The sequence below is a fragment of the Falco naumanni genome, chromosome Z, assembly GCF_017639655.2.
Source record: "Falco naumanni isolate bFalNau1 chromosome Z, bFalNau1.pat, whole genome shotgun sequence".
NCBI classification, from domain to species: domain Eukaryota; kingdom Metazoa; phylum Chordata; class Aves; order Falconiformes; family Falconidae; genus Falco; species Falco naumanni.
The window spans coordinates 22,379,784-22,405,600 of NC_054080.1; the positions used below are offsets into that span (position 1 = coordinate 22,379,784).

At 41.9% G+C, this 25,817-nt stretch overlaps 1 protein-coding gene across 4 annotated transcripts in view; it reads right to left on the bottom strand.

Annotated features, from left to right (window-relative positions):
• The window catches only part of ZNF608 (zinc finger protein 608), an 86,442-nt gene extending 62,381 nt beyond the window's left edge, over positions 1-24,061 (bottom strand). For 2 of the 4 annotated variants that reach the window (XM_040580471.1, XM_040580475.1), the window contains exons 1-2: positions 23,807-24,061; positions 19,514-20,561 (exon numbers count right to left, since the gene is read on the bottom strand). In XM_040580471.1, the coding sequence (XP_040436405.1) occupies positions 19,514-20,401 (888 nt within the window). In that variant the 5' untranslated portion in view covers positions 20,402-20,561; positions 23,807-24,061. Of the gene's footprint in view, positions 1-19,513; positions 20,562-21,505; positions 21,836-23,180; positions 23,278-23,806 lie in introns of those variants that run through there. The other 2 variants (XM_040580473.1, XM_040580472.1) reach the window with 2 other exon arrangements.
• Positions 24,062-25,817: the final 1,756 nt, after the last annotated feature.

Below are 25,817 nucleotides of genomic sequence, written 5' to 3' on the forward strand. Positions count from 1 at the left end.
CCCCAACCCCCACCTTCCTTTCCTCTGGGTATTGTGAAGCTTATGGCCAGACTGTGTACTATATTTAATTAGAACTTAAAACCCAGAACTGATGCCAGATTTTCAAAATAGCTCACAAATCAGAACAAGAGGCCAGATGTTCAAAAGAACAAAGCACAGTGGGTACACGGGTTTCCCTCAGATTCTCATAATGGCAGAAGTAGGTGCTAGACTACTCAAAAATCTTACCATAGTTTTAGGTGTTAACCACATTAAAAATCAGCCCTTCAGAAATGAACCTGTAATGATTCCAAGGGCTTTGAGATCCTTGGAAGAAGAATGAAATAACCATGCTTTGAAATATTTAGACCTAATTCCTCTTCTCATTCACAGAAAAATAATCTGGAATTTGGTCTTCCATCTGTTTGGGGGCAAGGAAGAGCCTGTTTCTTGGCTCACTTTTTCCTTAGTATCACACAGAAAGCTTTCTGCTTTTTTTGAACGTGTTTGTTCTAAGCAAAATGAAAACAGACGACTAAAACTGGAGTAGGATAGAATGCCAGTGGATAACTCTTGACAAATTAAGCTATGTTTCCTTCTCCCACACACAAGCCTTCAGCTTAGTCCAATACATCACAGGAGCACAAGGGAGGAGGATGTATTGGCTTTTTCTGCTACACTTACATTTGCATGAAAAGGAGCAGTCAAACGAAAATTAAGCACTTAAACAGCTTAAAAAAGCACTAGTTCAGAATACTGTACTTCAATAAAACATTCATTGTTATTCAATGCCTGGCGAATGACATTGCCATCACATACTAGTAGAAGAACCGTGAAGAATAAATGCTATTCTGCAAAAGAGGCTTGTACTTATGCCGCGCTAATGACCATCTAAAAGAGCGATTCTGCATGGTTACATCCTCTTTGAGATTCACAGCTGCAGCTTCACAAGAACAGCCATACATCATAATCTGCAGCCATTTTAGGCTACCTTTGTCCTTTGGAGAGCAATATGGGCAGTAAGAATTACTAATCTGTAAAGTTACAATCAAAAACAAGTTTATTCAGCAGTGATGACTGAGGAAGAAGAGGTATTCAAATTTTAATACTGACAACACCTTTGACTGTAACAGCAGCGACACAGGGAAGAGGTCTCTACATTTAGTTTCATTAGAGAGAAAACATACCCGTGACTAGATTTTGATTTCTAACCCATTGTAACAGTGGCACAGAGTAGCACACAAGCCATTCCTTCAAAATGTCAGATAACTGTATTTTAAGATTATAACACTCATGTTTTAATTAACATGAGGAATTTGCTTACTGAACAACATGCTGATCCTATAAACATCATTAAGTAACTGATACACAAGTGACTTTTCAGAAACCTAACAGCTTGGGAACAAACGTTATTTCACTGTACTTTGAAACTGTTTCATAATCAAAGGCAATGTTAATACCCCCTAAATCAGTCACAGATTTTGTAGTCAAACCAAAGATCGCCTCTACTTTCAAGATGCACAAGATTTACAGCCACACCCATCACACCAAAACATTTTTGCCAATAACGCACACATTTTCAAGCACACTATTGACAAAGTAAAAAATTAAGATAGATGCACTCACAGCAGAACATGAAGAACTCAGGCACTTTGCAAGTTGGAAGATAAGGCATACAAGAATTCACCACCATATATGCTTATGATTTTTACTACTCAAAGTAATGAAGTACCAACATTTGCAGGATTCTTAATTTTACCGGTTATATGGAAGCAACTACACATCTCTGCACAGTACGTATCAGTGGCTTATTAATACAACTCTTTGGATTTTTAATTAGGTTAGACAAAGTAAAACAATCTAGAAACTCTTTTGTCATTACTGTGTTCACCTGCCTCATACATTAAACATCTCTGTCTCTTCCTACAACTACCTAAAGCACATTTCTCACACCTTGTCACTCAGGCTAGCCCTCCACTGTCCTGTAAATGGCATCAGTCATCATCACAATAACTCCCACGGTGTCTGAATGTACAAATTTGGAAGAGGAAGCTCCAGAAAGGAGAAATGGGGCTGGTGCCAGTTTAAGCTGTCAAGAGTTCAACCAGAGGTTAACCATAACCAGGAAAGATGGTGTTTTCCTTTCAGCCCCCAGTACTGTAACAGCCAATATACATTTCTTGTGCTTCTTGGGATTCTCTTGCTGAGATGAAAGTAGTTTGAAATCCAAGTTACTACAAGCATAAGCATCTATATGAAAATGCTGACATACTTTGATAATTAGTTACTGCCATAGGCTCCTCTGCACCATGAAACCACATCTAAAAGGAATGAGTTCATACAAAGTGTTCATTGATTTATATTGGTTACTGAGAAGCTACATTTCAGCATTAAACACAGCACTTGCAGTATCTGGCTAGGGCCACAGAAGGACAGAGAAGCCAAGATTCATGAGTTGCTCTATGTCACAACTCCAGGTGGGCAACAGAGGCTCAGTGAAGAGACTGCCCTTCCCTCGCCAACAGCTAACGCTCTCTTGCTTCCCCTTTCTCTCCAAAGAGGTGCTTTTATATTTCCTCATCATGGGATATCTTACAGAAAGCTAGGCAACATGCATTAAATGCAGAACAACAGTTTGTCATTTCTACAGTGACAGCACTACCTGGCTCCCTGAACAGCATAAATTTGCACATAAGCACAGAATCTACCAAATTACATCACTTGCACAAGGATCATATGGTTACCTATTTCCATAGGTTACTATTAACTGTTTCATCAGGTACACAGGGCAATCACCGGACCAACAGAAGATCCTCAAAAGATTATTTAGCACTCAAGAGCACCATAAAGACAAGGCTGTTCCTGTCTTGTGCCAGCTCCAAAAGAACTTTTCCAGAATCTCGTGGCAAGCCTGGAAACAGAGGAGGAACAAAAACAAAAAAAAAAATCCCTCCACATGACCAGAAGACAGATGTTGCTCAAACTTCACCCCCCTAAAACAGCTTCGCCTAAGAACTGAAGGGTAAATTTTCATCTTATGTAAGTGACCTTCATTCATATGAAGTGACTTAGTTCTGGCTGCTACCGCTATGCCTGAAAACTGTCCCTGCTATCCGCAATATTCTTCCTAGCTACGTCCAGAGAACCTGGCCACCAGACAGCCAGATAAGAAGTTTCAAATGTTGCTAAAGAGGAGGTCTAGATGGAGACTTCCAAGACAGGAGAGCAAAGACAAATATTTCAGCAATCAGGTTTCTACCTGAATCAGGCACCACCCCTTCAGGTTAATGAAAACATTTTAAAAAGGAAAGCCCTGACAGAGTTCTTCCAGATACACAGCTTACCCTGGAGGACTTCTGTGCATTCTTGTGGTTTCACGACACATTTTCCTATTAATTTGGAAATACTTTTTTTCTCTTTGGTAAGCGGTTGCTAAGTCCACAGAAACAACAGGGGGAACTGACAGGGTACACCAGGGAACCCGAGATTTGACTACATATACAATCTGTCAAATGAACAGGAGGGTCTTGAGTAAATTTTCTGCCTAAATTCCATCTTTTCTGCTAACACTGAATACAGCACAAGATGGGGAAATTAAAAAGGCACTACAATGTAAAATTAAAATGCAAACAAAAGAAAGAACATTCACTCATCTTGTGAAAATGAGAAAGAATTATGCATAAAGTAGTGATGGCCTTCATGAAGAAAGCAGGCAATGTGACATAATAAAGTAAAAAGACTTTCAGTGCTCATTCACCTTGTGGGGTTTCTGGGGTGGTTTGTTGTTTTTGTTTTTTTTTTAATAAATTTCTCCGGTCAACCAGGGATTGCTAATGTAAAATCTAAATGCCCAAATAAACTCAATACATTTAGGCTGGAGTCATGTGTCTTGTTTACCACTGAAATAGAGCTAATCTGAAACGGAGGTCTCAAGCCCAGCTATTCATCACCAGCCCCACCTCTACTGTCCTGGAGATTGCTGCCTTTCCCTCCACATCGCCTATGTAAATAAGAAAGTACTATCAGGGCTGAGTATTGGTAGTATTCCAGTTAGATGCCATTAGAATCCCACACGGGATGCTAGCTTTCTGCAAATCAAACTCAAAATGTAATCCCATGTGGGATTCCAACAGTACTGTTTCACTGATACCTGCAGGCTGAGGCATGCTCTCGCACTGAGCTACCAGTTTTGTCCTGGCACTGCTCCATTCACACCCATTTCACAGATACAGCCCTCACTACACATCCAGATGCAAAGACTACAGTGCAGCCAAGACATCTGCAGACACTCTTCTGTAAGAGAGTTGTGCAAAACCTTTCATGAGAGAACTGAGCTAAAATGTGACCTTTTTTTGTCTGGAAATCAAGAAAACAAGATTTACCATAGCCCACTTCCACACTGGCAAGCCCATAAAGATATCAAAGCATTTCTGTAGTGTTCTGCAAGGTGTTAAGTCTTGGAGGTACTGGTTCCTCTAAGCGCAACCTGACTTAAATCAAATCAAAGAAATTAGGTTTCCCTACTCAAAAGACTTGTAATGATGCTTTGCTCTCATAGACAAATCAATGAATGCAATAATTCATCTCTAAACTGGGCTACAGGTTTATTTTTAAATGAAACTGAAATTTAAAAGAAGAGTCAACTAATCTCCAAGTAACTAGTATTTCCTCCCTGCTCATAGCCTCATCTGTTAGCAAATGCTTTACAAATTTAGTAATGCTAAAACAGAATAGCCTAATTACCTGGAAAACCTGGTATACTGACTTTCACTTTCCACATCAGATGACCTTCTGTTAACTCAAAACACAGAAAATGCTTAAAGTATGAGAATGAACAACACAGGTGTCACAGTCATGATCTGTGGAGCTGCTGGTGAGTTTTTTTTGCAAAAGTAGGTAAGCACAGTGACTCCTTTGTGCAACAGAAGCAAGATCCAACCACAACCACCCACGGGCCATACAAATGCAGGCCAAACAGGACAGAGAAAAATATACTCTGATCTCTGTATTTAAGCTCACCAAAAGTTTGTCTCCCATAAGATACTGAAAATTTGTTAGTGCAGGTTAAACCACTCATCCTCCACTCAGTTCTGAGAATAATACTGTATTTGCATGGCTTTTCTTGAAAGAATTAAAAGTTGATAAACATAATTATAAGAAAGACCATCTGTGTATCTGTTAGAAGCAGTAACAACAATAAAATTATATACTTGTAGGCAGATGAAAAAAAAAAAAAAAAATACCACTCAGACGCTATGCCTTAAAATTTCCTATTGCAAATTTCCTATTACAGACCGGTTTTGTAGCTCTGCCAGTCACATTATACAAGTCTAAAGTACAATGTGAACAAAATCACAATACCAGAACATCATGTAAAGTTCTTTAAAGGTCACTTTGAACATTGCTTTCAATCACTTAAAATATGATGTCAATGCTCATTTTACCAAATAGATATCAGGTAACAGACTGGTTTAATGTTCCAATGGAAACAGTCATTTCGCTGCCTAAGGAGAAAACAAAAGGACATAAATGTACACAAATATGCATATAATTAGCCTGTATTAACAGACTCAATTCTTACATATCTTCCAAGGCAGCATTCTGCTTGCAGAGATGTTAGTGCTAGTGTTGCTACCCATTTCAAAGCAACCAGATTCTTCCTCTAAACTCAACAGGGGAAGTGGCCTGTTACTTGGGAATAGTTACAGGCACTTCACCAAATACTCTCGCTCACTTTCTGGATCAGGAAATACAGCAGAAGCTAAATACAGAGAAAAAACCCACTCTATTAAGAAGAGTACTATTCTTCGGGTTACTGCTTAGTAGACTACAGTTTGAGAGAGTAATATTTTTAATAGCACAAACTACTGGCAATACCCTTTATGGTTGTTTATACGTAGGCAGAGTATCATTTTATATAGTCAGTAAATTTCAATCAAGCAATATGAAAAGAAACAACTCATAGTGTTGCTAAGGACTTCAAAGGCCACACCTAAAGCTCATTAACTTTCTCGTTGTCCTGTTACAGAAACTATACAACATAACGTATATTAAAAACTTTCCTATTCCTGTACTGGATTCCAAATATGAATGCCTGACAAGTTCTTTTTTCCTACATCTTTTGATTTTTCTATACATAAACTTGCCACTAGTCAAAGGGATAAAAAACTTCAATGTCCATTTTATTATAATTTAAAGGGGACCAAACTAAAAGCATATTTTATAATGACTTCAGATGACCAGACACAACTTGCCACACTCAGCTATGCCTACTCCTTCTCTCATGCAAAGCTACTACAGCCACTGAAGATGGAGAATGGAATATTTATAACTAGTTTTACTAGGCCACACATAATCTTCAGAAGGTTCATAATTCTGATGAAATCAAAGCCAATTTTCACTCAAACAATCACGACACATTTTCCAAGAAGGCTCTGCCTGCCAAACTACTGGCAGTAGGGACATTCTGTGTAAGTAAAACATTTCCTCTTCCACGACCTTTTTTTCCCATAATATACATTTTCCCTAGTCAGACATCATAAATTCATTTTCATGATGGTGATGGTGGGGAAATTTCAGTTAAAGAAGTCACAGAAAACTCAACTCAAAAGATAAATGTTTTGAAACGCTACAAATTACTGAAAGAGAAGATGTTCAAATGAAGACGCTTAAACAACCTTTACTGTAGAGGTGGTTACTCCACTTCTACTGTAATGCTTTCTTGACTTTGATCTTTAAACCAATGATTCATGAAAACGATATCTTCAAATTTACAGGCCACCAGTAAGTGGGTCTTTAAAAAATGTTGTACAACAATAAAGCAGGAACCACAAGCACTTCTCAACCATTTGAACTGTCAACTAATTAATTATGACACTGAAACAAAGACCCGTTTAAAGAACTTGCTCTTAAAAAGGAGAGAGGAGGAAAAGAGAGGGTAAACAAGGCGGGGTGGGGGTGGGGGTGTTCTTGTGAGCAAGCCAAACTGTGTTTCAGGGAGAGAGGTTCAAGAAAATGTATTATGTTTGCTCACATTAACAGAGGCATTTCTCCCCCACTCCATTCAGACAGAAAACAAAATAGGGCAGCTCTTCTGCCACCGACTGGTGCCTCTTAGCTGGAAGCAGCTCTAGTTGTCAGGTTCCTGTCAGCATGTAAAGTGCACCAACACTTCCCTTCTCCCACCCTTTTGTTCCTACTTAACATGTGCACTTTGCTCAGCAGTCTTTGCTGTTAAACAATTCATTTTTTCCTTGCCTCCTCTGCTTTAGGAGGAGGCAAAAATAGCAGGACTTAGTCACAAAATACAAAGCTAATTTCCTGTACCTTAGTGCCTCATTCTTTCACCTCCTTGTCCATAGGATTTGGCTACCAAATAGGTCTTAATCTGTAAACAAATGATTTGCTCTACAATTAAACCATTCAGGTTTTGGTTTTGGTCCTCCCCCCTTCCTTTGGCTGCTGTCCAATGTGGAGGCTCATAGGTTCTTCTATTATTTAGTGCTGGTTAAAAGGCAATAAGCTCATTTAGAGTTTATAAAACTATAAGCTATCAACAAAAGCATTTAATGCTTCTCTGAAGCACTGTGGCTTTTGCCTGAAAAATTAATGTGTGGGTGTCAAGCAGTCTGGGGGTATGTGTGTGTGTACACATCTGGGTGAATGTGTGTGGGGTTTTTTATGTGCTGGCCTGATTAAACACTCTGGATGTCTTTAAGTCAGTTATTGTAAGCTACAAATACATGCATTTCACTCAGACTTTAATTGTATACTTTTTTCTCAACAACTGACAATCACAGGAACTGCAATTCACCGTGGCTACAGAGCTGAACCTCGAAGACTTCGATGTTGTATAAGAAAAAAAATGTCACGCTGCTGCAGCATTTCACAATGTTTCCAAATACTGTTTCCTTATAAAACTATGTTGTGAATCACGGGAGTCTACCAGAGTAAGCAAAACCTGTAGAGAAATGAATAATGTGTTAGGTTTCTCATCTCTGCAGTTAAAAGAGTCACTCACCCACCCAAGAGAAAACAAGATAACATCAAGGTCATTTTCCTTTACCTCAATTTTTACATTTTTGTTCTTGGTGGAAAGTTAAGTTCTCAGGGATTATGAACCAAAACACAGCGTGTGTGCATTCACCTTCATTCAGATGTTTATAGACACAACAGGGGGCTAGCAGACTACCACCTCAATGTGGGGCGGTAAAGACAATGACATTTTTTTTAAAATGTGTCTATAAATAGTGAATTATTGTAAATGAAAAGCTAAATTTGCAGGTGTAAATCTCATTTAGAAATGACAAGTACTTAGCAATATCAACTTCAGCAATATACTTTCAATGAAATTCTGCAAGCCTGTTTAAAGTCTATTATGGCTGCTGACATCAATCTGCCAAGCTGCAGAGTGCTAAGCTCCACTAAAGATTTGCACCTCTAAATTTAGTTACTGGTATATTTGTATTAAATACACTGTGTTTCTCCATATAGGCAACTGCAGACATAAGGCATTGAGGTGCACAGGCAATAAAGCAGAACTGTCATGAAGCCTCTGATGCCAGTTTTGCCTGAACAAGGGCTGAAGTTCAGACTCCCATCTGGGTTTAGATTCCAGTCCTCTCCACGGTGTTTTACTCCAGATTTCCACACTTTCCACACTGTATTTCACTTCTTCCCCAATGCATACAACAGTAAAGTCCATATTCTTACTGAAACTGCTCCTAAGAATATGAACGCTACAGAAGAATCCTTTACAACCAATTTATGTAAAATATTTTAAAAGTTACACCCATGTACTCATCTACATGCATGCACACACAAGTACAGAAACATACAGACACACAGAAACAGATACTAAATAGCTGTACGTACTAAGAGTCACCAGAGACCCAATGAGTGTCTCCCTCCCCCCAGCCAAATGATAACTTCTGGAGTTGCAGATAATAGGTGGCAGGCAGACAGGTGGCAGATAAGTATGTTTGTCCTGAAAAATTATTTAAAGGGTAAAAAGAAAAAAGAAGTTCTGCTAGCCCTGCAGAAAAGAAATGGTTCATATCCTGAACCGGTGCAGCAATCACACACAATTTTAACCTTAATTGTAGGCATTGATCATTTTTCAAATTTACACATATGCAGTGTATCTTAAATAATTACCAACCAGCTGAAAAGGCTTTGTAAAAATTAAGCAGTAAGAGGTTTTGTAAACCTATAATAAATATTTCAGTTTGAGGAAAAATTTAAATCTTGGAAGTAGTTTGAAAATACTTGGCAACTTTTCCTCACAGTGTAAATCTGAAGGCTCAAAAAAATTATTCAAGAGCATTAATTTGTTTCTAGATGTGTGTGTGCAAGTAAAACAGCAGCCATAATATGGAAATTTGAGTCACATTTTGCAACTAATTGGAAGCAGATTAGAATTCTGCCTCAGGGGAACATTGTCAAACTAGAAGCTGGAGCAAATGAAGAAAGAGGTGAAAGCATCGTGAAGAGCTGACAGATTTACAGTGCTCAAGGCAATAAACGGGTACTAGATGAAAATGAATGTGCTCCACTGTACTGCATGCAGTTTTTAGTCATATCTCAGCAATAACAGCATACAGTCATGAAACTATTATTTTCAGAGAGATGGTGAAGGAAGGAGTAAGAATGAACAAAACACTATTCAAGCGGTGTGCAAAAAATTATAAATTATACAGTGGCGACAATCAAATTGGTCATACAGGTCCTGGTTTTGTTACCTGGACTCATCTCAAGTAGGGCTTACACAGATATAACACAACGCACTACTTAACCCCTTGCCCACTGTGAGCAAGAGTCAAAGCATCAAGCTCTTGGGGGGTGGGGTGGGGGGCTGGGAATCACACAGATTTTCATTTTTTAAGTTAAGAATAACACAGAAGCCTGCACACAGATAAATCAGAGGCAGAAGGGAAAATTCCTTTTAAAGGGTGATTAAGAAAGGTTGGAGGGGAATATAAAAGTGAAAATAAATTGTGGAGGCTAATGTACCAAATTTGTAATGGAAACAGCTGCTAGCTTTCTCCTTCAGTGTTTGGCATCTGGTGCAACATCACAGGAAGGATTGTCAAAGGATCTGGACATGAAATGTAAACACAGATTATCAGCCAAAACTCAGGTGCTATATTTATAAAACAGTAGCAACTCTTCTTCCATGTATGTGTGTGTGTATATATATATATATATATATACATACACACACACACATACACACCTGCCTCATATATATGACTATATTTATCGATATACATACACACATACATGTATACAATCCTGTCCTTAAGCAGCAACTAGTAACACCATTACATGACATTGCACCTTACTACTGGCTGAAGTAGGTAAGAACATGCATTTAATTCTTACTAACACTGGGTGTGGAACAACCACCTTCATTGTTCTCCATTTGCAGCAGCATTTTTTCATTTAAATAGCAAAACTCTAGTGCAATTCAACATATACTCTCTAACATTAAACCCAAGGCAAAAATTAACCAGTAAAACTTTATGTCAAATATGTTCAATATTCCCAGAAATACTCCTACAATATTAGATCTTTATCATCAGTGCAAGCTAACTGAACAACTCCCTGGACATTTACTAAATCAGATTTGAAACTCCTAGCAGCAAAACAAAGTTCCACTGAATAATGAGGTCCATTTCTAATTGTATTTTCTTCTAGGACCTTTTGTCGCAGAGATAGAGATCTAGTTTCATTTCCCTCCTTTAAAAAGGAAGAATTGGCAAGAACATGAAACCCCAAAGCATGCAACTACTGCCATTACTCCACTGCTATAAGCCTATAATAAAGCACAGATTTGATAGTACTATCCATGTAGTGTGGCGAACCACACACAAATAAACAGTTCTCCACAAAGAATGAAAACCCAAAGACCAAACCCTTCCAATTCAAACATTATTGTTGCTTTTAACATAAGCCATCCGCAGAAATCAGCCAAGGAGGTGACAGGAAATCCAAAAATAATTTGGTCTGGCCCTACGCACTATGAGAAAGATTACAAGTTGCTTTAAACTCTTCTTACTGGTTGAGGGAAGCAGTGAAAACTGTAAAAAGTTATGCTTATGTAACAGATACCTATGGTACCACTCTTGTGAAAGACTTATTTCTACCACAGTTCAGAACAGCATCACTGAAATTCATCAAATAAATGTGGCATTTCAGTAGTGTGAAGGGGGGGGGGGGGGGGGGGGGCCAGAAGGCAACTTTACAAAACCACTGTATTAATTCAATAGCTAATGCAAATGACTAAATGTGTGCAAAATCAAACCATCTAGTGCACATAGTTAAGGCGGCCAGATGTGCCTCAAAATATCCTGAGAAACTGAGTCTAAACTTGGTGCTTTCTTTTATCAAAATGTAGAAAGCGAGCTGTAGTTTACAAAAGTGTGACCAATTGGAGCTTAGTCTTCTGTTGCTAATTGAAGCATGAAAAAAAGACCCAGTTTCTGAGGGCAAACTACAAACACATACTTTTTATATTCCACTGCCACATGATAAAAAACAGAATCAAGCTGACTGATAGAAATTTGACTGGCAACCAAAGACCAAGCTATTACTTCAAACCGTTATGGGAAGGCAATAAAATTGCTACCAGGTCTCCTCATGTTACTCTTCAATAAAAAGAAGCCATCAGGGAAATAAGAGGAAAAGAAAACACATCAAAACCTCTAAAGTTCGTTTAAGTAAGAATACATTCTGTGGCATAATGCCATCTGCTTCTTGGTTAACGTGACAAGACAATTCAACAACTAGAATACCACTGTTTTGAAAACACCAAGTAACCACAATCAATAGATTTTAGTTTGCTCTTTTGACTGCAAAAACTGTGTTCACATGCCACTATTGGCATATGCTTCAAACATCCCCATGAGGGCATTTTTCTTAGATTACTATTTGGTAGAGATTCTCAGGAGACTGAACACCTCAGCCAAGCTGGGTCTGTGCCCTGGAATAAGATTTTGGGTAGGAAGACTCAAAAACTGCATGAAAATGATAGAAGATAAGGAACCCAAATGTTTGGTATTTATTTTTTCTCTAAGATTTATAAGTCAAAATAGTTGAGGAAGATTTATCAGAAAGGACACACAATTCAACATAGCATGTCTTCACTTCAAAGTTACTGAAACAAAGAGCTTCACATTTAATTTCCGATGGCTTTGATCTGAATAGCCCCAGTGGACATTACAGGTAGATGCTAGAAAAGTCGATCCCTTTGTTTGAGATTTAGCAGTATTTGCCAACTTACAGGAAAAGACGACATATTCTAAACTTCTGACACTAAAATGCAACTTTTTTACTTGCAGTATGGGCTTAAGACTGCAGAAAATTTAATCAATACCATAGCTACGCTAGAGCTGGACAAACTATATATATACAATCATCAATCCTATTTCATTGCATGCAACGTACCCTACATGCTCACGTAAGGTGTTTAATCAAGTAATCTTAGATATAAAATCACATATATCTTATGTATGTGCAAAAAGGGGCACCAGAAGAAACTACCTACTCCCAGCCCCCTGAATTTTCTCTCAGCTTAAAAAAAAAAAAAAAAGGGGGGGGGGGGGGCTGTTTTACAAAGAAAGTGCTTGTCAGTCAAGTCACTCTGAATAGTTTTACAACCTTTCATTCAAATGTAAAGGCTTTGTTCCAATTGCCAAGACCATTTAGTCAGAATTAAAAGCGAAAACCCAACAGAGAGTGCCTACTGAAACCCCTGGCTACAGTACAACCAAAAGTCATAGTCTGATCTTCATATTTGCCCAAATGGCTACTCATAGCCTGCAGCAAAGTGGCTTTAATTCAAGAATGTAATAATAATTTTTAAAATCTTGTAATTTAAAATCTCATTTTAAGAAAACCCCTTAAGTCCTGATAAGAAACCTGGTAATTATCTTTACTAAAATTATCTCATTTCAAACATACTTTAAAGCAAATTAAAAAATGATAGCTTGTATTATTATTCACTTTAGTGAAATGCTGCACCACAGAAGAGCTCCACTGGGCAGAAACACTCGGATGCAAAAAGGGGGGGGCTGGGGGGGTGGGGGTGGGGGTGGCAAATTGAAAAGAAAAAAATATAAACAAACTTTTCTAAATTTAAAAAAAATATTTACTTTCTGTAATTATGTGATCATCATAAATTTTCATGGAACACCATTTTGCTGTCTTTCACTCAACAGGGAATGTTGTGTACAGACCAGAATTTTTAACAAGATCAACACATCTTCTGTGATTATTATTAAGAAATAACTCTTTGACATGTAAACACACTACACAAAACACTAGTTTTCAGCAAAACTGTGGCTAGCCCTTACACTGAAGTCACTACATCCATAGATCCACAGGTGTGACCCTGTGTGAGGACTCATGGGAGGCTGTATTTCTGTTGTAAGAAATAAAGCACAATTAAGAATTCTGTCAGGTAACCTCTCCAGCCTTTCAGGAGATGCAGTGGACATATCACCATGTACATTAGAACATTATACAAGTACAATATAAAGCTGGTACATTGCTAAGCATATTATGTGAAGAATAACCTGGCTGTTGGATCATCTGTACAAAGTACCTTAGCTCAAAGCAAAGAAGACTCTAAAACTTGGTTGTATTCCGCAATCTTAATTGTACACCAAGGCACAAATATGGAACATGCAGCTGGCATACCACTCAAAATTTGAGTACTGTATCTGAGAAATGCAGAACGTGTGGCAGCGACACAAAGCTGCCTAAGTAGCTGTGGAAGTAATCTAACCTTTTTTCAAGGATGGGTGATGGAAATCCAAAATATACAAGTCTTTATCCAAAACATAAGTAAAGGTGGTATTTCTGATAGCAGAAATGTTAGTATTTCCAAGACCATATTCCTGATGACGCTTATAAGATGTGCTCAGTAGCACATGTACCAGCAACACCGTGTAAGATGTGGAGAAACACAGGTATTTTATTTTTTTATTCTTTCAGCCTACTTTGACAAACGCAAATGGCATGGATAACACTGAGCAAGTAATGGGAAACCTGCACTCAACATGCAAAGGATGGGACCAGTTGACAGAAAGCAGGCCACTGAATCTCCCACAGGCATCAGTACTATGGAGGTCATTCATTTCTGGGGCGGGGCAGGGGAAAGACACGAGTTTTAGCATGCAAGAAAAACTGCATATTTCAGATTTATGATTTACGTTGTTGTCGATAAAATAGCTTTCCAATTATCAAGGCCCTGGTAGAAGAAGCTGGAATGCATTATGTGTTAATGATCGCAACCAGGGGTCCAAGCTCTACTCTTTTGTCAGAGCTACAGCAGATCCTCCCCGCAGCTTCACCATTAACATGTCTGTTTCCTGTCAGACCACTCAGAGATAATGTCATTTATCTCAGGGCGGCACAAGACCAGTCATTAGCTTCAGTAAAAGACCTCAAACAAAGGCCGGACGGCGTTTTATCCAGGGCTCGCAGGCTCCAGCCAAGAATCTCATTGCCTAGCAGTTCAGAACTTAAGTTATCTTTAAAAGAGTAATTTTTCCTCTATCAACAATTCTAGAACACTTCTCTGAAGAGCAGAAAAGTCTCTGCATGGAAAATTTTAGTCAGTGGTTTTGTGACATGCAATTAGGTGACTGATAAGAGCTTGCTAAAGTTATCCTTTGAGAGGCTGCCTTTTTTTTTTTTTTCCCTCTCCCTCCGCCCCCCCGCCCCCCCTTCCTTTACCTCGTAGGGAAAAATTGACAGAGTAATTCAGGTTCTACCTAAAGAGTACGACCTTTGAAAAACTGACCCTTATTGTGTTTGCCTGCAGGAGATGATTCACCATTATAAATTCTTCAATGACTGAGCTTCTGGAAATCTCTTTAAATGAAAGTGGAACTGGTTAACTGTACGCATGAACATGTGTTTTCATAGTCTCTCCTGTATTATTGCATTTCAGAAAGCTTCTATAAAGTGCCAGGTGAACTTTTTTTAAATAATGATAATAATAATAAAAAAAAGAAAGAGAGTCGAAAAAAATATGAGCAAATCTCAGCTATTCAATTCCTGGTTTTATGCTGAAAACTAGGAACAGATGGTACTTTCCATGTTACTTGAATCTGGTTATTGAACACCTCTATGGTTACGGGAGATTTTGCTTAGCACTTTTAACATACATTTCATTTATTGGACTATAAAATGCTACTTTGGAAAAACAAGTCTTTATATAGCTATAATTAAAACAGTCTTGCAGGAAAGCCCTTTAACACGGAGAACATGGTTAACCTCATGACATCTGGACAATCAATCCTTTCCTTTTTACTGGATATTTATGAAGTTATTAAAATTGTAAAATTACCAATGCCCAAGGTGAACTATTTTTCCAGTAGTTCCGAGTAAGGTTATCAGCTTCCTTACTTTATTTTATAAACGTTCTAGACTAGCCTCCATTGTGCTACACTAACTCCTGCTTTGCACAGGAATTCAATAGCAGATCTGGCAGTACATATTGGCAGAGGTCAGCAGGCTCACACGGAAAGCTTTCCCCGGCCAAAGGGCAACACCTCTTCACCCAGCTCAAAAAGCACCGTCACACTACTAGACAGCACTACAGAACTTTAAGAACCTTGAGCCGTGCTTATTGTTAGACACCCATAGTTATCAATGTTTTTAACAGCTAAATCCCTTATGTAGCTTTCAAAACAGTTTGCTGTCAAACAACAATAGACTTTGTTCTTTAATTACAGCAAGTGACCTCCCTGCCCTTTTATTTCACAGCAAATAAACTACACACAAGGCTGGCAAGAAAAGTACATGAAAAGCATATCTCCATAACATCATTAATCAAAGCATGTACTTAAATGATTTACATCAATAGGTAAAATGCACATGGAGTTTCCTGATGAAGTGTAGAACACCCTCAAACCCGCTATTAAAAAAATAGTGAATATAAAATAAACAATACCAGCCAACATGTTAATTTGCTGAAGACGTGAAATGCTGTCTTAATGGGAAGCAATAAGTCAATACAAGAGAAAAACTCAATCCTGGAGTATCACTGGACAGATTAATTTAAAAACTGCATGTAGACACCTCTGATTATAGCTTTGTATCTTCTGTATTATTGTCATGTAAACACAGTGATTTTCACATGCCAAATACAATTTTCACATATCTCAGAGTAAATTGTGACCGAATCTCAAAATCTCCCTGCAACACACAAAACGCAAATTCTTGCAGATGCTCTGAACGCTTTTCAATGTAACAGCTGTTAAAAATACAAAAAACATAGCTAAAACAGATGAAGAGTTCATGCTGACAGTCAGTAACTGCTAAAAACAGTATGAATGAGAAATGGAAAATGGAGACAGGTTTTAACACCAAAAATCTTAGGAGTGGTTAGCCTACCTGTCAAAGCTACTTATTCAGACATGTCACTGGTGGCTTAACCACAAAATGGGCTGCACGAACACAGCTCAAACATCTTAGAATTACAGCATACTTTGACTTTATCCACATATTAGGGGAGTGGCGACTTTTACAACGTACTTGCGGTTTCTGCATAAAAGAGCCAGCAGAACACAGTCATTGATTTAATTAGGCTTCATAAGATCCAATTTATCATGTTTTACATGACTTTATGCAGCAAGGAAACAGAATAAATAGACCAAAAATAGACACTGAAGCATGCTGTGAAAGCTAAACAGTGACTACAACTCCCGGGAATCTGCTCCAAGCTTTTCACAAATAGTAAACAAATGCAGTATTATTATTTCTGTAGATTACAACCTGTAGATTTTGAATCAGCAGACATGAACTCATCTGTACCTACGAGGAAACATCCAAATTCATGAGACGTCTTTCCTAACATTAAGATAACCGGAAACTGATTTTAATATGCAGGCTTGAAAATTATACATTTATCTACAGACACCAGGTACATTGTGCAAGTACAGCATCTATGTTCCAGTGTATAAACAGTCAAAGCAAGAATACTTAAGGAATCCAAAACCCCCTTTAAAAAAGTCTAATTATTATTAAATATTTGGGGAAAAAGCCAGAACAACAAACATAAAACACTTCAGTACCATTAATAGTGCCACAGGGTAGGCTTAAGGTTGCAGCCATTGTCAGCAATGAGTTTTATTATTATTATTGTACGTCTAGAACGGAACATTGTTTGGGAAAAGAAACACCAAGGGATGTTACTTAAGACAGCAAGCAAGCACATCATTGTGCCAGACAGTGGCCACCACTGCACGACTCTAATGTGTGAAGCCTGTATTAAAGTCGGTGTGTGCCAACAACAGTGTCTTACTGGAAATGCAAGCTCCAAATCCCCTCCTGGAGCAACAAAGTGTACTACTGGCTCTGAACCGCTCCATACATGTTTGCTCTGCATTTGCATGCCATCCAATTTACATTGCACATTACTGGCATGTATATGGATTCTTCATACAATTTCCTGTGTGACTAGAGAGTGAAAAGAATACAAAAACGGGAGAAACCACACCACCCTCTAATCTCTGTTGCCATGACAGCAGCCTTTGAGATACTGAAATGTTCAGATTGCCAGCTAAACAAAATTGTTGAATGTGAACATTTGGCTGAGAGATTAAAAGGCTAAGGGGGTTGCAAAAGGGCAGTACCTCCCACATTCCAGGCAGCCACTGAATCCAATCAAATGGCTCTGACTCTTTAACCACAGCCATTGTGAAGACCGGATTAGGGCAATTTATCTAGATAGTTAAAACAGATTAGAGAACTGCAATTTGAAGGCTATTGGCAACAGAAGTAAATGCCTACTGTACTAAGTTAATAAAGAGACTTTGCGATTTTAGGACACCTTTCCACCGCGAACAGAACTTCCATAAACCAAAGCACAAACATACGCACATGAATTACAGCAATCTGGTTTTCTCATCTGCATTTAGAAAAGGTCACAAGGCTCATTCAAATTCGTCCGCAGATACGCTATCTTTAAAAGCAGTAATACACATACAATATGAAATTTAATTTGTTCCTTGCCTTAAACAGAAGCCCTTGAAATTATCTTTGTGTTTTAACAAACATCTGATGTCACGAACACCCAAATCTAATCCTCCAGTCGGCTTCAACATTACAAAAATTTGAACATGACCAAAATACAAAAAAGCTGGTAACGGGTCATAAAAAGACATAACTTTTCCCTGAGACCTTCAGCCCTCCCAGACGCTTGCAGACCATACCGTACAGTTAACACCAACCCGAAAGTTTTCCCATCGCTGAACATTCACTCTGGGAAGTTGTAAAAGCAGGTAATTTAAGACCAACAGCTGACAATAAAGTCACAATCTAACACCCTGAGATTGTTCATTTGTGGGGTGTTGGTTTGCTTTATTTTTCAGGCAGACCAGGTTATCTTTGCTTAACAACCTGTAGAATTCATCAGACCCATAACCCTGGACCAACGCTCACACCCAGGTCCCCCAGAAGACGCCGTCTGCCCTACAGACCGAACAATTCCCACCGACACCAAAACCTCCTTGAACCAGCGCTTAACAAAAGCCAAGTTCTCCCTCCACCCTTCCCAGAGAATAGAGTCATGGCCATCTATTCTTACAGAAAGCATCCTTCATAATGTAATAGAAAGGAAGAAAGACACACACCCCCATCTGATTTCTTTCACACATTTCAACTACTCAACAGACAAGCAGTTCACATCCAAGAGCCAGCGGGGCTCAGCTATGAAATGTCCCCCAGACAGGAGACAAACTGCTCCCCTCTGTTTCGAAAGCTGTTTTGCACACATTGCATCTCAGCACAAGGTGCATTCCCCTCCTCCCAGCCTCCTCCTTCCAGGAAGAGGAGAGGCACCGCCTTTCTGCTGGCTCCTTCCACCCTGTTCTCTACACCAGCTTCTGGGGCCTCTGGGCTGCTGTACCACAGGAGCCCCCAGCATGATAAGCATCCTGCATCTCCACAAAGTGTAACGGCACCTCCTGCTTCCCCAGCCCCCCCCCCCAAACACAATCTCAACTCCAGACAGCGGGTCAGAGGAGAAGGGAGAGGGGGTCCCTTTAGACTTTGGGCGAGGAATGGCCATGAATGCCCAGCGGTGCTGAAAGTGTCAGCACATACAAGAACTGCTGCTCCTGGAGCCTGAGTTACACACCCCTCTAGGCAAACACACAGATCTCCAGCCTGCAAACACGTGCCATCCCACTGGTACCAACACTGCTGCTTTCCACTAAAACCTGTGACAGCTCAGTCAGGGCCACTGCAGGGTTTGTCCTTCTGGGTGAGCGCTATCAAAAGGAACAGACTTAACAGAAAGGTTCTCCAGGTCTGACAGGGAGGGGAAATCATAAGAAAGAGCAGCACACTCAAAACATGGTGTCTTCTGTCTAGGAAAGAGGTCTCAGGGCTGTTGTTTTTTTTCTTTAAGAGAAAGAGGAAGAACAGATGCATGTCACAAATAGCAGAGAGAAGGACACAGGAGCCAAACACACAGGGAGACACAGAAGAGGAGAGATGGAGAGGAGCTTTGTCCTACCTTTTCTGTTTTCAATTTCTTGATTCGCCTGTGGCTCTCTTCCTCCTCCTCTTCCTTCTTTACCAAAATAGAGTTCCCCATTAACCCTGAATCCGGGGTACTTTTGCTCACCTCCCCCACAGCAGAGGAGGTGCAGTGGAAGGGGCTGCTGCTTCCACCACCACCTCCCTTGGCCCCGAAGCCATAGAGGTGCCCAGGGGGAGCCTGGCCGCTGCCACCCCCACTGCCATTGGGGTGGCCCTGCTGCAGGTCATGCTGCTTGTCCTTCCTGGATTTTCCCGCATCCTTATCTCGCTTGGAGCCTCTGCTGCCTGGGGCTTTACCTGCTTTTTCCTCTTTGCTTTTCCCACAAGAGGCAATGGTGGTGGTGTTGCTGGTGGTGCTATTATTGCCGTTTGGGTTACTGCTCACGCTTTGACCCAGTGCTGAATTCATGCCAGTTGCCTCTCCAGGGCGCCCTTGGACTTCCTGCCTCTTGCCAGCACTGCTGATCTCAGGAATCCCATACAAGGAAGCAGAAGGCAGAGATTTATTAGCATCCTTAGAAGTTTTACTCCTTTTCACTTTTGATTTGCTAGTCTCTTTGTGAGAGGAATTCCCCTGGGGAGCAGAGGGCTGAACAGAAGCAAATTTTAGGCCATCAGCTAAGGCTGAGGTAGCATTAGCCCCACTGGAAGCCAGACCCCCGCAATCCTTGGAGCTGGTGTTACTGCTGCTGGTGGTATTAGTAGAATTATTCATCTCAAATTTCTGTCTGTCCTTCTCCAAATCGGCATCCAAATCAATTATTAAATTCCCAACACCGATTTCCCAATCATCGCCACTGTCGTAAGTGTCAACCGTGTTTGGATCCACACCTTTTCCTGCAGTGGAAGTGTTCAATGACATCCTGAAGATGAGATCTCTAGAGTAAAAATCCGATGAACTTTCCTTTGGAGATGTGGGGACATTCGTTTATCTCCGTTGGGCTCTCTTAAGTTCAACTCTTCTTGTCTTCCTCCCCGAGGTGTATCTAGGTTCACAACCTGCAGTCCACGTCCACCTTGTCCTGTGATGAGGGGGAAAGTCAAATATTTCTTGTCTGGGTTTTACCAGAATATAATACAACTAATAAAAAGGGAGCAAGGTTAGGGGGAGTGAATTCATTTACCATTGCCCCATTTTTTTCTTAAGTTTGTTAAACCGGAGGCTATGACCATGATGCTTTTATAGCGAGCATCTTTAATCTAGTTGGATACCAATATCCATAGTCTCTCCTAAAAAAGTCACGTCCACAGAAAGGAGGGGAGAGGGGGGGAGAAAAAAAAAAAAACAAAAAACCCTACATGATTTAAATCCACAAATCTCAGGAAATACAGTCTTAGAAGTGGTGCCTAGCTGCTGGAGCACATGTTGTAATCTAACCCCTGGACCACCACCTAGGCACGAAAGGGAGAAAAGGAAGATTCACAGATTCACTCTTCGCTGCATTCCATGGATTTCGTGGCTTTAAACCAGACCCTTGAAGTTTTGTGACTCTCCTATATTATCTTTTGCCCCCGTTCCGCTTAATCTCTTGTGGAAGGGGTGAGGGAGCACTAAGGGAAGTGGGAAACCTCATTTTTCCTTGCCACAACACAGCTCCTGTTAAAAATCAACAGCCTACAAACACAAATGTTTACTGGAAAATACTAAACTCCATAGGTTAAAAAAAGAAAGAAAAGAAATAAAAAGGTCTTTTTCCTTTAGAAAAATATTATCAAGATAACAGTTCTAAAAGCAGTTCTAATGTACTCCTAGGTCACACAATTGTTAGGTCTGTTAAATATAGTATTACTGACTGTACAGGAAACTGATTAAGACATACACTTAAGTGATCTGCACCAAGGTGGCCTCAGTGACCGCAAATGAGTGTGTGTTTGACAAAGCTTAGTTAAAACGATTTTTAAAGCGATCTCTCCCTTTTACAGTCGAATGTGGAAATATTTATACATAGATATGCATAATGCTTACCTTTAATCCTTTATCATTTTTTAATTAAACCAGCAAATCAAAATGCTGTTCCCACTCGTCTCAGCAACAACTCTGTGCCTCATTTTACTTAAAGAGCAAGTGATCAAGAAGTAGAAAGCAAGTACCATCTCAGCCAGTATAAATCGGTCAATAACATATCTCCCCCTACTTTGGCACTCGGATCAGAAGTCCTTTTTTTGTTTGTTTAGGTTTTTTTTCCTCCTTGCTTAAAGAAAAAAAAAAATGCTGAGCCTCACAACTTTACCAGCTGGTAGGTAATATTTCACATTCAGAACTGAAGCATCAAGGACCAGATTTTTGTTTGTTTGCTTTTCCTGAATAAGCACCGTGAGGTAATAATCATCACAGTAATTAAAAAAAAAAAAAAAAAAAAATGTTTCCCCAACTTCACACTCCGTCTTCAGCCCCGGACCTGGGAGCCATCCTGATCAGTAAGTAATGATCCCATGAAACAAACCTACAGGCGCCCGGGTGTTACAAGACAGAATGTGCTAACATCGGGATAAATTAGTGAAAGGGAGGAAGGAAAAAAAGAAGAAGAAAGGACTGAAAATCTGGGCTGGATTCCGCCTGTTAGTTGGGAAGTGGCATTTTTTTCGCCCGTCCTGACAGATCTGATTTCTTGAAGTAACTTGAGGGGAAACGGGGGGGGGGGGGGGGGAGGGGGGGGGGGGGCGAGGAAGAGGAGGAGGAGCGGGAGGGGGGAATCACTGATCTGATAAACCGGCTATCAAAACATTTTGTGGGAGTGGAGGAAGGACAGCGTGCTCTCAGACGAAGTAAATTTTCCCAGGGATCAGATTTCGGGGAGGGGGGTGTCTGTGCCTGTCGTCGTGTCCGTCCCGTCCCGTCCCCCCCCCCCCCACCGCCTTGAATCTGCGCGTTTTAGAAATAGTAATAAAAAAAAGCATAAGCACAGTTTCAAATTGCTGTCTCGGAAAAAGAAAAAAAAATAATAATGAAAAACCCGGGAGCTTGGGCTAATCAGTCATGCGGTAAGTAATTCAGTAATTAGAGTCCGAGGAGATAAAGCAGACGACCTTTTTTTCAGGACAGATCGCTCCCACCTCATTGTCTCGGCAAACCCCGCAGTCTGCTCCTGCCCCCCGGCCGCCCCCCGCCCGCCTCACCACCCCCACCACCCCCGAGTCAGACGGCCTTGGAGCTTTAGCTTAGTATTTTTAATTAGCCGGCGATGGGAAGCTAAAAGCCGTAATGAATTGCCGGTGGCGGGCGAGGGAGTGGGGGGTGGGGGACGACGACGGGGGGGACGGGAGAGGAGGGGGGATGCGGGGGGGGGGGAGAGGGGGGAGGAGGGGCGCTCGCGCCAGCAACCGCCAACCCCCGAGGCGCGGCGGTTCCGTTACAGTTCAGGCCGCCCGCGTCACGTGAGGCTGGCGGGCTCCATTGGTTGTCGTGAGAACAAAAATGGGTGACAAGCGTATCCAGCGAATACGGGTCGGGTCTTTAACACACATACACACACACACACCCCAGAAAAAAAAGGAGGAAGAAAAAAAAAGGAGGAAACACCCCCCCCCACCAGCACCGCAACACACAGACAGGCAGGCAGACAGACCGACCGACCGGCCCCGCCACGCCCGCGGCCGCGGGGATCCCTGCCGCCCGGGGGTGCTCCCCGGGAATACCTTACCGAGTGCCCCGCCGCCCGGCGGGGGGTGCCGGCACCGCGGGGCTTCCCCCTGCTCCCGCCTCGGGACGGCGAGCGGCGGCCGGCTGGCAGACTGAGGCGGGGGGGAAACCGGCCGAGGCACCGGCGACCAACGGGTGATCCCACCCCCCCACCCCCCCACAGCTCCGGCCTCGCGTTCCTGGCGTCTCCGTGTGACAGGAGAAATGCCTCCCGTGCCGCCGGATCTGTCGGTACCCCATCACTCCTCCTAACGAGCGCCTCGCTCGGGGGCCGAGGCGGGAGGGGACGGTATGCAGGCTTGTCTGTAATTGTGTCACTTTTATTTTTCCCCCTTGGTTAGTTAAAACCCCAAAAAGGCACTATGCTTTAACGCCCCCCAAGTGCACCGTCAAGTATGATTTGTGTGACTACAGTGCTTTCACCCTCCTATTTCCCTCAAATAACTCATCCTGCTTGTGGGAGTCTTCTTCTTTTCTTCATTTTTTTCTTTTTTTTTTTCTTTTTAAACCCAAAAAAACCCTAGTTCCCTCAACTCCCAAAACTCGTAACACTCCCCTTTGCAGAGAAAAAAAAAAAATAAAAAATCCCCTCTAAGTGCTATAGACACACCACGCAACCGTACTTACGGTCTGTATTGGATCGAGTTGACCTTTTCCTTCTAACTGCATTGAGTGTGTTTTTGTTGCAGCCGCTTTTTATTTTAGGAAAAAAAATCTAATGTCTTCAACAGATTTATTGTGTTTGGAAGAAGAGAGCACCAGATACCATGAACCTTCCTTTCTTTCTAGAAACAAAATTAAAACAAAAAATAAAAACGGGGGAGAGAAGAAAAAATAGCATCTGTATCTGTCCCCTCACACGCTGACACACACACAGGGGACACGGGCGCTGCCCCGGCGGCGGCGGCCGGGGTGGGGGAGTGGGAGCCCGCTCCGGCGCGGTACCTGAGAGGGACTTTTCTTTGTTCACAATGCCCTTTCCCTGCTGGCCAATCAGAAGCCAGCTTTTATGAAACCGGGCTCTCTGATTGGCCCGCCGCTCCTCCTGCCTGCCGGCGAGGGTGAGAGACAGAAACACGCGCGCACACACACACATTGTACACACAGGCATTAGGCACGCACGCACCCCCCCCCTCCCCCCGCATCAGACCCCCCCACCCCCTCACCCCCCTCTCCTCGCTCTGCAGCCCTCAGCCCACGCCGTGTTACCGTCGGCAGCCTCCTGCTGCAGCCAGATACAAATCATGTTTCCCATTTCAATTATCCTATATAACATTTAGGGCTGGGGGGGGGGGGGGGGGAGGGGGAGAGGGAGGAGGGGAAAAAATAGAAAACCAAGGTGGAGAGTAGCTCTGCCAAGCCTCACACGTTGGGAGGAAGACTCCCTCATTTCGTTTTAATTTAATTTCAGGGCAGCCTTCGAAGCGATGATGAATGATTTTTCTGTGCCGGTTTCAAAGAGGCAATTTAGAATCTCACTCATAATTTTTAAATGCCCCCTCATTCAAAGTTACAACAGCTTGAAGCCAGCGAGAGAGGGCTGCTGATACACATGTGCGATTACTTTCGTGCTTAGTGGAGGAGAAAAGCAAACAGTGTCTGGAGGAAAGGGCTGAAGGGAGGTTCAGGGCAGGGCAGCACCCCCATCTCTGCTCGGGGGGACACCGGGGCGCTGCTGCACTGTCGGGCCAGATCTCCTTCTTGCATTCACTCTCTTCCACTCGTCACGTATTTTATTCCATGTTCTTTTTTTACAATATGGCTTAAGTTAGGCTGGTCGGGTTTTATTTATTTTTTTTCTCCCTCCCCCCTCTTTTTCGGAAGGAGGGGGAGCAGAAAATAACCCTTTTGTTTCCAGGCTGCTGATTTACTGCTGCACGCACTGAAGTGTGAATGCCAGCGACCGTATAACTACCACGTGAACATCCTTTCACAGGAATTAGTAACACAAATCTTCCCTATCGGGCTTTGTGTAGCTCGAAAATATCCCCCTTAATCATTCCTTTTGTTTAGGTTGGGAGCCATTATGCTACACCACTGCGTTAAATTGCGTTTAACCCTTCGCAGACGGCGGTGGTGGGGTGGGGGCGGGGGCGGCGGCCGCCCGCGGGCACCGGGGGTGGGGGGGTGGGGGGAGACACGGAGGGGGGGGGAGAGGCTCCCTCTCGCCGGCACCCGCCGTGCCTCCGGGTCGGGGCTCGGACCCTGTCCTCTTTGATTCCCTTAAGCACAGTTTATTCCCCGCCGCCCCCCCCCTCCTTTTTTTTTTTCTTTTTTTTTTTTTCCCCACCTTTTTCCCTTGATCTCACCGGGAATTATCTCCCTGTGAAAATCGATAGGGGATGTTTTTCTTGCCAAACGCACGCGTTGCCCAAGTCAAGGTTTCCGGCAAGGAGTCAAAGCGTGGCATTTACAATGTCCTGCGCACCCGTGACAGGGTGACAAAATACCTCTTTGGACTTCATCCAGCTGCGCAAATTACAGGCGTTCGCGTCCCCCCGTCCCGTCCCCCCGTCCCCCCGCCCCGTTACAGGCTTCCCATTAAAGGGGTGGTTGGTGGAGTCGGTAGCGGAGCTGTGCAACCTCCCAAACCTACCTGCTGCGGGGGCAGGGGAAGGTGGTGCAAGATGGGGGGGGG